The sequence below is a fragment of the Cervus elaphus genome, chromosome X, assembly GCF_910594005.1.
Source record: "Cervus elaphus chromosome X, mCerEla1.1, whole genome shotgun sequence".
Lineage (NCBI taxonomy): Eukaryota > Metazoa > Chordata > Mammalia > Artiodactyla > Cervidae > Cervus > Cervus elaphus.
In genome coordinates, this window is record NC_057848.1 from 80,532,491 (window position 1) to 80,548,947 (window position 16,457).

Here is a 16,457-nt window from a genome sequence, read left to right on the forward strand (position 1 = left end):
CTCATGACAATACACAATTCCTACTGAATCCTCCCCATCCCCACCAACTGCCTCAGAAGCTGCAATTAATTCAGAAATTATCCCTGCTTTTTTTTTTTATTAGTTGGAGGCTAATTACTTCACAACATTTCAGTGGGTTTTGTCATACATTGATATGAATCAGCCATAGAGTTACACGCATTCCCCATCCCGATCCCCCCTCCCACCATATGGAATTTAGAAAGATGGTAACAATAACCCTATATGCAAAACAGAAAAAGAGACACAGAAGTACAGAACAGACTTTTATCCCTGCTTTTTTAGACCATTCTCAATCTTTTGTGAGTACCTAAACATTACAACAGATGCTTTCTTCTTCCTTCAATCAAGAAACAATCCACAGGTCCTCTGGAGCATTCATACCACAGTGGATCCAATCAATAAATCTGTTTGTGTCAGCCTAAGAATTTGATCCTGGTCTTTGACTAATAAGGCTTTAACAGGAATTTTTTTTTAAAAGCAAATGACACTAAAATAAAGATTTTGTTTATTTAATAGCGTTTTTAAAAAAACTATCTCCTATTAATGACATTCTCAATTATTCCTTGATAATTATTACTCATACTCAGAATAAAGACCCAGAGACTTGCAACATACCTAGTCATCAAAGGAGGATTCAACTTGGCTTAAGGGACTATATAAAATGAACAGACACTGGAACAGCACATACAATCAATATCAAAAACAAAAACAATTCAATTAAAAAAATGAACAGAAAACATGAATAGACATTTTTCAAAAGAGGAAATGCAGAAGGCCAACAGGCACATGAAGAGATGCTAAACAACATTAATCATCAGGGAAATGCAAAAACCACAATGAAAGGTCACCTCACACCTGATAGAATGGCTCTCATCAAAAAGAACACAACAAATGTTAGTGAGGATGTGGAGGAAAAGGAACCCTAGTACATTGTTGGTGGGATTATAAATTGGTGCAGCCATTGTGGAAAAATATGGAGGTTCCTCAAAAAACTAATAAGAGAACTAGCCTATGATCCAAGAATTACAAGTTTTATTTTATTTTGGAGAAGTCAGTTCTCTTTCCTCTATTTCATGTGTGACTTAAAAAAAATTCCAGTTTTACTGAGGTATGATTGATGGATAAAAGTTGTATATATTTAAGGTATACAATGTGGTGTTTTGGTATATGTATACATTGTGAAATGATTGCCACAATCAACTAATTAACATATCCATCACCACACGTTATCATGTGTGTATGTGTGGTGAAAACACTTGAGATTTACTCTCCTCTCAAAATTCAAGGATACAGTATAGTATTGTTGAATAGCCACCATGCTATATATTGCTGCTGCTGCTAAGTCGCTTCAGTCATGTCCGACTCTGTGCGACCCCATAGAGGGCAGCTCACTAGGCTCCCCCGTCCCTGGGATTCTCCAGGCAAGAACACTGGAGTGGGTTGCCATTAGGTACCCTGAAATGATTCATCTTATAATTGAAAGTTTGTACTCTTTGACCAGCATTTCCCCATTTCATCGACTGAGCAGCATCTCCCTATTTCTTCTACCCTCCAGCTCCTGATTCTTTAGATCACCATTCTGTTACTATTAGTTTGGCTTCTCTAGAGTCCATATATAAGTAATATCATGCAATATTTTTCAGTATTTTTCATTCTCTGTCTGATTTATTTCACTTAGCATAATATTCTCCAAATTCCCCTATGTAGTCACAAATTGCAAGATTTTCTCTTTTTTGAGTCTGAATAATATTCCCTTGTACATATAAACCACATATTCTTTTTCTGTTCACCTACTGATAAACATTAGTTTCCATATCTTGCCTAATATGAATAATGCTAAAATGAACATGAGAAGGCAAATATCTTTTTGAGATCTTTATTTCATTTCCTTTGATATATACCCAGAAGTGAGATTGCTGAATCATATGGTAGTTCTATTCTAAATTTTTGGAAGAATCTTTACTGTTTTCCATAGTGGTTGCACATTAGTTTATAGGGTTCCCTTTTCTCCACATTCTTGCCAGTATTTCTGGTGATATCCATTCTAACAGATTTGAGATGACCACATTGTGATTTTGATTTGTATTTCCCTCATGATAGTGAATTTGAGCACCTTTTCGTATATTTGTTCGATATTTGTATGCCTTCTTTGGAGAAATGTCTGTTCAGGTCCTTAGTCCATTGTTTTCAAACAAGTTGTCTGTTTGTTTGTTTGTTTGTTTCTTTTTCCATTTATTTTTATTAGTTGGAGACTAAATTCTTTACAATACTGTAGTGGTTTTTGCCATACATTGACATGAATCAGCCATGGATTTACATGTATTCCCCATCCCGATCCCCCCTCCTGCCTCCCTCCCCACCCCATCCCTCTGGGTCTTCCCAATGCACCAGCCCCGAGCCCTTGTCTCATGCATCTGACCTGGGCTGGTGATCTGTTTCACCCTTGATAATATACATGTTTCGATGCTGTTCTCTCAAAACATCCCACCCTCGCCTTCTCCCAGAGTCCAAAAGTCTGTTCTGTACATCTGTGTCTTTTTTCTGTTTTGCATATAGGGTTATCATTACCATCTTTCTAAATTCCATATATATGCATTAGTATACTGTATTTGTCTTTATCTTTCTGGCTTAATTCACTCTGTATAATGGGCTCCAGTTTCATCCATCTCATTAGAACTGATTCAAATGAATTCTTTTTAATGGCTGAGTAATATCCCATGGTGTATATGTACCACAGCTTCCTTATCCATTCATCTGCTGAGGGGCATCTAGGTTGCTTCCATGTCCTGGCTATTATAAACAGTGCTGCAATGAACATTGGGGTGCACGTTGTCTGTTTGTGTTTTATACTGAGTTATAAAAAGGTCTTTATATATTTTGGATATTAGCCCCTTATCAAATATATGGTTTGCAAACATTTTCTTCCATTCTCTAGGTTACATTTTCACTCTTATTTTATAGAGGTATAATTGATGTATACCATTATATTAGTTAAGCTCACATAGTTAACATAATTAGCTCTTTTTTTAAAACGTGGTGAGAATGTATAAGATCTAATCTCAACAACACTATTCAACATAGTTTTGGAAGGTTTAGCCACAGCAATCAGAGAAGAAAAAGAAATAAAAGGAATCCAGATTGGAAAAGAAGAAGGAAAACTTTCACTGTTTGCAGATGACATGATCCCCTACATAGAAAACCCTAAAGACTCCACCAGAAAATTGCTAGAGTTAATCAATGAATATAGTAAAATTGCAGGATATAAAATTAGCACACAGAAATCCCTTGTATTCCTATACACCAACAATAAGAAAACAGAAAGAGAAATTAAGGAAACAGTCCCATTCACCATTGCAATGAAAAGAATAAAATACTTAGAAATATATCTGCCTAAAGAAACAAAAGACCTATATATAGAAAACTATAAAACACTGATGAAAGAAATCAAAGAGGACACAAATAGATGGAGAAATATACCGCGTTCATGGATTGGAAGAATCAATATAATGAAAATGAGTATACTACCCAAAGCAATCTATAGATTCAATGCAATCCCTATCAAGCTACCAATGGTATTTTTCACAGAACTAGAACAAATAATTTCACCATTTGTATGGAAATACAAAAAAAACTTGAAAAGCCAAAGCAATCTTGGGAAAGAAGAATGGAACTGGAGGAATCAACCTGCCTGACTTCAGGCTATACTACAAAGCTACAGTCATCAAGACAGTATGGTACTGTCACAAAGAGAGAAACATAGATCAATGGAACAAAATAGAAAGCCCAGAGATAAATCCATGTACCTATAGATACCTTATCTTTGACAAAGGAGGCAAGAATATACAATGGAGAAAAGACAACCTCTTTAACAAGTGTTGCTGGGAAAACTGGTCAACCACTTGCAAAAGAATGAAACTAGAACACTTTCTAACACCATACACAAAAATAAACTCAAAATGGATTAAAGATCTAAACGTAAGACCAGAAATTATAAAACTCCTAGAGGAAAACATAGGCAAAACACTCTCTGACATAAACCACAGCAGGATCCTCTATGACCCACCTCCCAGAATATTGGAAATAAAAGCAAAAATAAACAAATGGGACCTAATTAAAATTAAAAGCTTCTGCACAGCCAAGGAAACTATAAGCAAGGTGAAAAGACAGCCTTCAGAATGGGAGAAAATAATAGCAAATGAAGCAATGGACAAAGAATTAATCTCAAAAATATATAAGCAGCTCTTGCAGCTCAATTCCAGAAAAATAAAAGACCCAATCAAAAATTGGGCAAAGAACTAAACAGACATTTCTCCAAAGAAGACATACAGATGGGTAACAAACACATGAAAAGATGCTCAACATCACTCATTATCAGAGAAATGCAAATCAAAACTACAATGAGGTATCACTACATGCCAGTAAGAAGCTGCTATCCAAAAGTCTACAAACGATAAACACTGGAGAGGGTGTGCAGAAAGGGGAACCCTCTTACACTGTTGGTGGGAATGCAAACTAGTACAGCCACTATGGAGAACATTGTGGAGATTCCTTAAAAAACTGGGAATAGAACTGCCAATATGACCCAGCAATCCCACTGCTGGGCATACACACTGAGGAAACCAGAATTGAAAGAGACACGTGTACCCCAATGTTCATCACAGCACTGTTTATAATAGCCAGGACCTGGAAACAACCTCGATGTCCATTAGCAGATGAATGGATAAGAAAGCTGTGGTACATATACACAATGGAATATTACGCAGCCATTAAAAGGAATACATTTGAATCAGTTCTAATGAGGTGGATGAAATGGGAGCCTATTATACAGAGTGAAGTAAGCCAGAAAGATAAACACCAGTACAGTATACTAACACATATATGTGGAATTTAGAAAGATGGTAACAATAACCCTGTATGCGAGACAGCAAAAGAGACACAGATGTATTGAACAGTCTTTTGGACTCTGTGGGATAGGGTGAGGGTGGAATAATATGGGAGAATGGCATTGAAACATGTAAATTATCATATGTGAAATGAATTGCCAGTCCAGGTTTGATGCATGATACAGGATGCTCGGGGCTGGTGCACTGGGATAACCCAGAGGAATGGGATGGGGAGGGAGGCGGGAGGGGGGTTCAGGATGGGGAACACATGTACACCCATGGCAGATTCAAGTCAATGTATGGCAAAACCAATACAATATTGTAAAGTAAAATAAATTAATTAATTAAAAAATAAATAAATAAGCTCTTACCTGTTAGATTAATTATGAATAGGAAAAGTAAGACATTTTACCTTTATTTACTCCTGTCTATCTCTTCCTTTCATTATGAAGATCCAAATTTGACCTGTATCATTTTCATTTTCTCTTAAGAATTTAACATTTTTTACAATGCAGGTCTACTGGCAACAAATTCCCTCACTTTTTATTTGTCTGAAGAAGTCTTTATTTCTCCTTCACATCTGAAGGAAAAATGGATACAATATTTTAGGTTGATTGTAAATTTCTTTCAACACTTTCAATATTCCACTCCACTCTGTTCTTGCTTATATAATTTCTAAAGATGTGTTTCTTATTCTTATTCCTCTATAGGTAAGTTCCCCCCACCCCGAATCCTTTCAAGATTTTTCTCTCATTTTTCCCCACTTTTTAAAGTTAGAATATGATCCGTCAAGATGTAGCTTTTAAAATATTTACTCTGCTTGGTATTCTCTGAACTTCCTGCATCTGTGTTCTGGTATCTTTGGAAAATTCTCAGTTACTATTACTTCAAATATTTATATTGTTCCTTTCTCTTTCTTGTATTTTGGTAACATAGGTTACATGTATGTTATTCCTTTTGTAGTTATACCTCATGTGTTCAGTATTTTGTTCCTTTTTTGCCATTTTCTCTTCTGTTTGCATTGCAGATTAGGAGATTTCTGTTGACTGTCTTCAAGATCAGTCTTATTCTTCTTATTCTTTCTTTGGCCACACCCAGTCTATTAATGGCCCATGAAAGGCACTGTTTATTCCTATTACAGTGTCTTGTTTTCTAGCATTTCCTTTTGATTCCTTCTTAGAATTTCCATTTCTCAGGTTGTATTACCAATCTATTGTTTATATTGTTCACTTTTTCCATTTGAGAGTTTAACCTATTAATCATGGTTATTTTATATTCTCATTCTGATCATTCTCTGCCATATCTGAGTATGGTTCTGATGGTTGTGTTGTCTTTTCAAAACTTTTTCTTTTTAACATGTCTTATTTTTTGTTTGAAAACCAGATGTAATGTATCAGATAAAAGGAAATGAAGTAAACATGTCTTTAGAGTAAGATTTTATGTTTATGTGGCTAGGAGTTAAGCTGTGTTTACTGTTTTCTGTAGTTGTAGGTGTAAGAGGCTAAAAATTCCTATAATGTACTTGTTTACATCTCCACTGTTTCTTTTAGTTCTCCTAGAGACTGCTTCTGAAACAGGGTCTCTGAGCCTGGCCATTCTTTCATCTGAAAGCCCTTGACTGGTATGGTGGTAAATATACTCTGTAACACTATGATAAAGTCTTAGTCTTTCCATCAGCCCGTGCCTTCAGGCTCTGACCTTTACAAGTGTTTCTCAGCTTTCCTCCTTTTCTTAGATGAAACACGAAGGCTTGAGGAGGTTGGAGCTAGATATTTCTCTTTCCTCCAGTTTCGGTAAAACTCAAGTAATTTAGGCTCTGCTAAAGAAGTTTCCCTTGAGGGCATGCCTTTGTTAAGAAGAAAGAGTGCTGTAGGCTCATTTCAAGATAGGTGCCTTTCCCTCCTCCCTTGCCCAAAGCATAAACGAACATGTCTCTGATCTTCAGCCTGAAACCCTGGACAGGCTCTTGGAATCAAAGCTCATGAAAGTATGAGGCACCCCTAAGATTAGATCTCATGGAGTTTTTTTAACTTTCAAGCTAGTCCATACTAGCCCTACAGTGACTCATCAATAATTGTTTTAATTCATATTGGTTCCTGCTCCTGGTTTTCTGCTCCCAGTGCACTGTGATTCTCAGTATTTGCCTCACTATCTCAAATTCTCAGAGCAGGAGTTTGCCCTATGACCTCAATTCTCTGATGGATCTAAGAAGAGTTGTTGGCTTTGATTTTGTTCACTTTTTTCTTGTTGTAAGGGTGAGAGTGAAAACTTTCAAACTTTTTTAGCATGACTTTTTAAATAATAGGTCTTAACAATAAAACTTTTTAAAGTAGTGATTTCTGTCACCTGAATTTAGTATTTTTTTTTTATTTTGTCAGTATTCACTATTGCCTATAACTTGCCTTCAATATTAATCCTTGGAGTGAGATACTTCTGAAGTTATTTGAAGTATATCCCAAAATCCCCTCATTTGTATCCCCCATTCCAAAACCAGTCCCTTCAGTGTCAAACATTCTGCAAAAACCTGTTTCTATCTTCTCTCCTAGAAAATGCTTCCTTCTTTTGTTTAGGCAGTCTTCTCAAGCCATCTCCAGCTACTTTAGTAAATAATAGTCTGTTGTTGTTGTTGTTTTTTAATTCCATTGTAAGCATGACTATATCACCCTGTTTTACCTCATTCCTCCTATAATTTTGTCAGCTATGTAGATTTTGTCCCCTTGTTTAAATGTTAATGCTTACTGGGAGCAGGCACCTGGTCTTTTAATGCTTACATTTCTCTAATACCAATATCTATCACAGAGCTAGGCACTTAGAGAAATGACAAAGAATCATTGATAGATTGTTATAAATCAATATTTGTTAGGAAATTGTGACTGCTCTGCAGAGTGATTTATAGACATAAACACCAACTTGATCTTTAATTCCAAAAAAGCAAGTCCCCTCTATATTTTCAAGAGCTGATAATTAAGACACCTCATATATATTAATAGATGGATGAAGGATCATTTTTCAAATCCTCTCTCCAGATTCTTTCTGCAGCCTGTGAAGAGCTGTTTTTGGAAACTGCATTAGAAATGAAGAGGGAAAGGCTTGGTCTGGCGGGACAAGATCAGCTTTCTGCCTCATGCCTGGCAAAGGCTGTGGCTGCCCTACACGTGAAGCTTTAAATCAAATTTAATTTGTGGTGCTTAAGCAGCTTCTGGCATTAAAGGGGGTTATTCCATCGTGGGTCACACAGAACTAAAAAATTGCATATAGTGCGATTTGCACATAGCAGGAAGAAAATGGAATAAAATTCAACATAAACTGTGAAGACAGTAAATTCCCATTTTTCCTTGTTTAGGTTTATGTTGGGACAGGAGAAAGAGAGGAAAACTGCAAGTTTAGCCAGGAAGAAAAAAATTAATAGACTACCAGCAAAATACAATTAAGAAAATTCTTATACTAAGGAGTTTTACTCAAGTTATAAATGCCAGTATTATAAACTCTCTGATATGTATATTATTGGAAGGTAACAGAAATAGGGTTAATTTTTAAAACGTGTATTGGGGATATAATCTGTGTTTAGGATTTCAGTATGGGGGAGTCTCAGATTCCAAGAACTCCCTTCCACCAACCCAACTTTAAGCCTTCCCTTCTCTCAGAGGGGATCCAGAAGAGATTCATCTAAGCCAAATTTAAGTATCAATATGTATAAATACAAATATATTTGGAGGAGCCAAAATTTAAACAGTTACCCTTTGGATAATGAAATGTTGGTATTTAATGACATTCATTTGCACTTGCATCTGAAAATCACTTTAAACCATTTTACCCCCACAACAAAGTTAAGGAGGGTAGGTATTTTTCCCAACTTAAAGATGAGTTATATTAAGGTGTCATTGAGTTAATTACTTTGTAAGAATCCAGCTTGAGCTTGTAAGTGGGAGGCCCATATTTATAAGCCAGTTTTCTGAGTACAGTTGTCTTTTCCAACTTTATGCTAAATGCTGGTAAATCAGGATGTTCTTCACTGCCTTCATAACCAGGTATCCAAAAAGGAGATGAGAATTTCCCTCTTGAAAATTCATGTATTTAACAACCTCACCCCAGACCTTAATGGCAGGCTTTCCACTATTTAGATTCACAATTTGCTCTTTCTTTGGTCAAAAGCAGGAGACAGAAAGTAAAAGTCAGCAGGGTACCCACTTTCACCTCACCCAGGAGGCAGCTGGCTACTGGCGAGAATATAGCTCTCCAAAGAAACAAGAGACGCACCCCTCTGGAAAGTTTCCTGGCAACTCAGCTCCTCTGTGAAGAACAACTGTTACTGGCCATTCAAGACCTGCAACCTCACTTGAGAAAGCAAAAGACAGGACTATGAAAAAATACACATAAGGCGGTTTCTCTTGTGAGGGTAGGAGGGTGCAGAGGGAAGGAGAAAGACAAATGGCGAGCAATGTTGTGGAGGGGGTGGGAACCAGGGCCATAGTAGTACGTTGGAGGATTAGGGGTATATGCCTGCATCGGACAAAAGGCAGGAGAAAGTAGAGAACAGGCTTCTTATTGATATTTGGGGATAGAATGCCACTAACCACCCTTAGTTTATTTCTCATAAAGCAATCCTTTTCAAGGCTTTTGAAAAGCCTTTTTAACTGTCTTACCCCCTGTTGTCAAAACTCTAACACAAACCCTACATTTCTACAGATTTTTTCCCCTTCATGTTGTGATGCAAAAATCCAGTTTGTTTTCATAAGCTCAGCTTAGAATATGGAGCCCAATGTCTCCTCCTGTTTGCTACACAAATCATACTGGCTTCATTTATCAAAGCCTAGTGGCATGTTAATATTTCTTTTTGCTGAGTGAATTCCTCACTTTTTTTCCTTTCCCATCTGATCTTCACGTTAAAAGTCACTTTTTGTTTCTTTTTGAAGTTTTTGCACATACACTCATCAGCCTACTGGAGACCTTAGTGAGCTACATAACTATCTTCAGTCTTTGCATGACTGGGCTCTCCCCAAATCAAACCAATTTAGCCAAGAGTACTCTCCTTTATTTCAGGCTCCTCAAAGAGCATCTTGGAGAAAAAGAAGTTGAGTTGGCACTCATCTTTGATTCAGTGGTGGAGGCTGACCTGGCGAATTATACCTGCCATGTGGAAAACCGAAATGGACGAAAACATGCCAGTGTTCTGCTGCGTAAAAAGGGTATTTATTTTTATAACTGTTACTATAGTTTGTTTAGCTATGTAGTAACTATTGAAGTTAGGTATGTTTCCTGGTCTGATTTTATTATCTAGTATAAATTTCTATTAATCATTTTTTTTATTTTTAAGGAAAAATCTCTCTTTTGCTGTGGATATTAGCATAAAATGCCTATGATCTTCATATCATTAGAAAATGGACAGATGACATGAAATATTGTTAAATTGTGTTAAATCCAGTGAGATTGCTGGGCCATATGGTAGTTTTATTCCTATTTTTTAAAGGAATCTACATACTGTTCTCCATAGTAGTTGTATCAGTTTGCATTCCCACCAACAGTGTAGGAGGGACTCTGTGACAACCTGGAGGGATGAGGTGGGGAAGGAGGTGGGAGGCGGGTTCAGGATGGGGGGAACAAATGTATACCTATGGCCAATTCATACCGATGTATGGTAAAAACCATCACAATATTGTAAAGTAATTTCCCTCCAATTAAAATAAATAAAAATTTTTAAAAATCCAGTAAGATGAAAAAATACCTTGGTTATAAATATTACATAAGATTTGATGGGCATTGATATTTAAATTTTTGTCTATAGTTCACCTTCATCTTATATTGCTTAAAAGAAATACTAGCGATTTTACTATTGGATAAGAAACAGTCACTTTTTAAATTCCCTGACTATAAATAGAAATAAGGACTAGTATCATATAATATTTTACCATTGTTATAATGAAGATTATGAACAATATTTCATGAAATGACCTGGTGTTCAAGGCCTTCATCAGGTGCATATATTTTTAAATAGTTTGGCCTTTATGTAGATCACTCTCAGAGATAATTCCATATGGGGTGGAAATTGCACATAATGGGCAAAGAAAAGAAACTATAAATATACAAATAGAGAAAAGTAGATATAGAAATGACAATTCCGGCAGCTGGAGCAGCTTCTGAGATTGGCTCTTACCCTGCCACGACTCCTGATTACTGCAAAAGACTAAATACTTTCTGTATACGTGCATCTGGAAAAGGTTTTGTAAATGTAACTGAACAAATGTTCTCAATCAGTGTTCTTCTTGTCTAGGCTATAGAGCAATAGAACAGATTCAATCAGCAAGGTCACTAGTTATACCTTGTAGCCAAGATGGAATTTCTATTTTCCCGCCAGCTCTAATACTTGACCTTTCCCAGCAGCTCTAGGAGAAGCAGGGAAATGTCATTAGTCTGAGAATAATGCTTTTATCTCTCTAGCACCATTTCTGACTCTGCTAGACATGATTTTGTTTTAAAATAATGGAGTGTTTAAGTATAGAGGAGTCTAACATGGACAGTGAAATGAGACCATGCTTCAGGAGATCCCAGTGCAGCCACTGACTTAGCTACCTGCCTTAGTAGGAGTAACTTGTCTGATTAGACAGCCTAAACCTTACTTTCCTCATCTATAAAATAGGGGTAATAATACCTACCTTGCAGAGTCACTTTGAGGTTCAAATAATAATGATATGATATGAAGTATATCATGCTCAAAGTGTTATTAAATGGAGCTTGTATGCACTTAGCAACCACTTGTCCACCTACATGAAAGGCAGGCATTGATCATGTCCAGATAACCTTGTTGCAAGGATAGTTTTGTTCCTGTCCATCTCAGTCTCATTTTAGGCTTAGAGATCCTCCAAGCCAGACTTGACTGCACCTAAGTATCCTCAGTAACTTGGGCAGTGTCTCACCACTAATAGGCACTTAGAACCCCTTCTGGTTAATGAAAGAATAATGTTCTCTTTTATTATTGAGGAGCATGTATAGCAAACATTGTGTTAGGTATTAGGAAATAGACATCCTTAAGTCTGCATGGGGTTTATAGTCTGCAGGGCAGTGAGGGCACAAAGAAAGACAAACCTTACTCATGAAACAAAAAATTGCACAAAATATATAAAGTGTTATAATTAAAAACTTGCTCAGAGGAAAAAATAATGAGGGGGGTCTTATCATATGGTCAGTCAGTAGAGGTAGAAATAGCCTTGAGTTTTAAAATAAATCCATTTTCCTTTGATAAGTAAAGTAACCACTAGCAGCCCTTCACTTCTAATAATCTGACACTAGAAACCAAGGTACACTGTAAAACTGCTGCCTCCCACGGCTTCTATAAGGAAATGTGTCTAAATCATGAATAACTGAGAATATTAATTCCCATCTTTCTAAACATTAGAGTTCCCCAGGCTTCAGGTCCCCTCTTCTCAGTCCCTAGATGAGTTCATTCCATCTCCAACTCAGTTTTGCTCATGATTTATTTGCTGCCATCTCCCAAATTTATGTCTTTAGCTTGGACTTCTTGCCTAAACTCCAGAGTTGTATTCCTAACTGCCTATTCCACAACAATTCAAAAACTTCACTAGCAAACATATCTAGTAGGCATATCAAGCTTCACTTGTCCCACTCAGGATTCCTGATTTCTCCTCCCTATAAACTTGATCCTCCAGTTGCCTTCTCCATCTCCATCACCATCCTTCCAGTTGCTCAGACCAAATATCCTTGGAGTCATCCTTGACTTTTTCTTTACTCACACATGCTATATCTAGTCTAGCAGGAAATTTGATGGCTATGCCTTTACAACACATCAACACTGAGCACTTTCCCCACCTTTATTGTTGCCATCTAAGTCTGAGCCACAAGCATCAATTACCTGGCTCACTGCATTTTCCCCCTAACTGGTCTTCCTGCTTGTCCCTTGTTCCCTTACAGTCTAATCTCAACACAGCATCTGGATTTATCCTTTAAATACTCAGGTCAAATCATATCATTTCTCTAGTCGGAACCATCCAATTACAGAACCTTCAGTTCCCTGGTGACTCAGTTGGTGAAGAATCTGCCTGCAATGCAGGAGATGCGGGTTTGATCCATGGGTCTGGAAGATCCCCTGGAGAAGAGGGTGGCTACCCACTCCAGCATTCTTGCCTGGGAAATCCCAAGGGAAGAGGAGCCTGGTGGGCCATAGTCCATAGTATCACAAGAGTCGGACCTGACGTAGCAATTAACCACACCACCACCACATTGTTACACTTAGAATGAAACCCAAAATCTTTGCCATGTCCTCCAAGACGTTTCTGATCTCATTTTCTACCACAATCTGCCTTAAACTTTGCATACACTAGCCTCCTTTCTATTTCTCATGCTCACCAAGCATGGTCCTGGTTCCTGATCTTTGCACTTGCTACTTCCTCTGCCTGGAACACTCTTTCCCCAGCAGTTCCAATGACTCACTACCTCTTTTCTCACAGATCTCTGTTTAAATACTATCTACTCAATAGGCCTTTCCCTGGTCACTCTTTATAAGATAGTACTACCCAATCTATTTCTTTAAAACATTCTTTTAGCTTTATTGAGTTAAAAAAAGTGAAAGTGTTAGTCATTCAGTCATGTCCGACTCTTTGTGACCCCATGTACTGTAGCCCACCAAGCTCCTCTGTCCATGGAATTATCCAGGCAAGAATACTGGAGTGGGTAGCCATTCCCTTCTCCAGGGGATCTTCCTGACCCTGGGATCGAACCCAGGTCTCTCGCATTGCAGGCAGGTTCTTTACTGTCTGAGCCATCAGGTAAAACTGACAAACAAAATTGTATGATATTTTAAGTGTACAGCATGATGATTTGTAAGTTGTGAAATGACTCCCCCCATTGAGTTAATTAACAATCACCTCACACATCTATCTTTTATTTCTGTGTGTGTGAGAACATTTAATTTCTACCTTCCTGGCAAATTTCAATGATACAATCCAGTGTTATCCATTATTGTCACCATTTTATACCTTAGCTCCTCCAACCATATTCACCTACCTGAAATCTGTGCCCTTTTACTAATCTCACCCTATTTTCTCCCCTACCCTCCATCCCCTGACAAACACTTTTCTCTTTTCTGTTTCTATGACTTCAACTTAAAAATAATTCCACATATAAGTGATATCATACACTATATTTAGCTTTCTCTGTCTGTCTTATTTCAGTTACCATAATGCCCTCCAGGTTCAACCATGTTGTAGCAAATGACAAGAATCTCTTTCTTTATTAAGGCTGAATAATATTCTGTTGTGTGCTATGCTTAGTCACTTAGTCATGTCTGACTCTTTGTGACCCCAAGAACTATAGCCCACCAGGCTCCTCTGTCCATGGGGATTCTCCAGGCAAGAATACTGGAATGGGTTGCCATGCCCTCCTCCAGGGGATCTTCCCAACCCAGAGAGCAAACACAGGTCTCCCGCATTGCAGGTGGATTCTTTAGTATCTGAGCCCCTCAGGGAAGCCTATTCCGTTGTGTACATATGCCAAATTTTCTAGATCTATTCATCCGTTGATGGACTACCCATCACATTCTTTTCCCTCTCACTTGGCTCTATATCTGTTTACTCTATTTACTACTATCTGATATCATATTCCATATTTGTTTTCTACTAGTCTCCCCCAACACCCAACACATACACACATTAGAATGTAAACTTCATAAAAACAGGGACTTTTCCCTGCTTTACTTATTGCTGTATCCCAAGCACATAGAATATAGTAAGTGCTCAAAGGCATTTGTTGGGTGAAAATGGCCCTCCTAGATGACTAGAGCAGTTAGGTGGAGGATGGATGATAAGGACTGGTAAAGAGAGGATTTCCCTGAGATCTGGACTTGACTGGTATCTATTCTGGGTTATCTGAATGCATTTCTCTTTTCAAAACATTAAATTTCCAGATTGGGGGATAAAAACACAAAGACCTCAATAGCCAGGTAGATGTGGCAATTAAAAGAAAAGGAAGGCTGGATATTAAACATAGGCTACAGAAAACATGCTGTGCTTTAAAGGGCAGTCATTACTCTTTCATAGAAGATTATTGTCATGCTTCCTGAAAAGTGAACCTATGGATATGAGAGCTTCAAAGTTTCCAAGTGAAATTGAAAGACTGAATATACAATATTTTGATTTTTAAGTATTAGTATCGACTTTTGGGGAAACATACAGACCAAAAAACCTTTTTTTTCTGGCCCATGGTATACCAGTTTGTACTCTCTGTTTTAGGTAGCAGTTGAATTTTTTCACTGTGCTTCACAAAAGGATGCAGTTCATCTTCCCTTATTCCATTTTACTTGGGAGCTCTCAATAGTATGGTAGATGTTCAGAAAAGAACAAGAAGCCCTATGGTCCTGATCTATCATATTAAATCAGACTGAACTCTAGTTCATCTTGCAAAATTTCAGTTATTTCCTTTAAAGTTGAACTTTTCAGGCTTTATCACAACATAGCCTGGCATTAGTAGCCACAGTGTTTCCATTTGGAATATGAGTATGGCTCCTTTTATGGAAAAATAACTTCCTAATGATACAATCAAATATCTAAATGCCCTAAGTGATCATTATAGAGAAGAAACATTTCATAAATCTTTTCACAAAGGGAAAGGACCTTTTGTAAAGTGACAACTCATGTCTAATATATACAGTTAACAGTGTCAGCCTTTCTCAAAGCAAGATGCCCCTTACCTATGTATGCATCTTCTACCTGCATTTACTAACCTACCACTTCCTCGCTCTCCGATAAACTGTTTGCCAGTAAGTACAATGAACATTTTAGTAAGAAATTCATTCTAAGTTATTTGAGTAGCCAACATTCTGAACTTAGTGCTAGGAAAATTCTGATGATTATATTTTCTCTGGGTGTGCTCCCTTTACCACAGACACATATCAAGGAATCTCTCTTTCTCTTCATTCCTAGTGCTACTGCCTTACCCTGAATCCCCAACCTGTATAGGAAACCCTCATGTGGGATCTCCTAACCTGTTTCCCAAATTATGAGCAAGCTCAGAACATTTCAAGGCCCTTGACTTCAACTGCTGTTAGTCCCATCTTATGTTGTCTGATCTTCGCATTCAAAGTGAAGAACTGGTTGGGTTCAAACTAAGAAGGTTACAAAGAACTACACTTGTACTTTGGGTGCCTAGAAAAAGTTACAGTCACATATATGTTTCCTGTTCTGGCTATCTCTATCCTTGTGAAGTGTATACATGACACAGTTCGAATAAAATGACTTTCACCTTCTCAGTCAGGAAATGTCCCTGGAAGTATAGATCCTGCTGAGATGGAAAATGGCAGTTGAAAACAGAAGACAAGAGAAAAGCCAGGTGTCATCTGGTTGATGGCAATTCTGCCCTCTGATTATAGGATACATGTTTCCCTTTTAATGTGACTGCCTTGGCTGAATCAAAGAATACTGGCTGAATCTCAGGATCTAGATCCACAGTTTTCAATGTAAACAGCCATCATTAGGTAATATCTTTCAAAGACATTTTTATAAAATGAACCCCAAAACCACAAAGGGACTTTTCACACCACAACTTTCT

General features: G+C 37.5%; 1 protein-coding gene across 1 annotated transcript in view; it reads left to right on the forward strand.

Annotated features, from left to right (window-relative positions):
• Positions 1-16,457, forward strand: part of IL1RAPL2 (interleukin 1 receptor accessory protein like 2) — a 1,284,763-nt gene that overhangs the window by 1,244,429 nt on the left and 23,877 nt on the right. Inside the window, exon 8 of the mRNA XM_043897204.1 lies at positions 9,945-10,090. Within this exon, the coding sequence (XP_043753139.1) occupies positions 9,945-10,090 (146 nt within the window). The remainder of the gene's footprint in view (positions 1-9,944; positions 10,091-16,457) is intronic.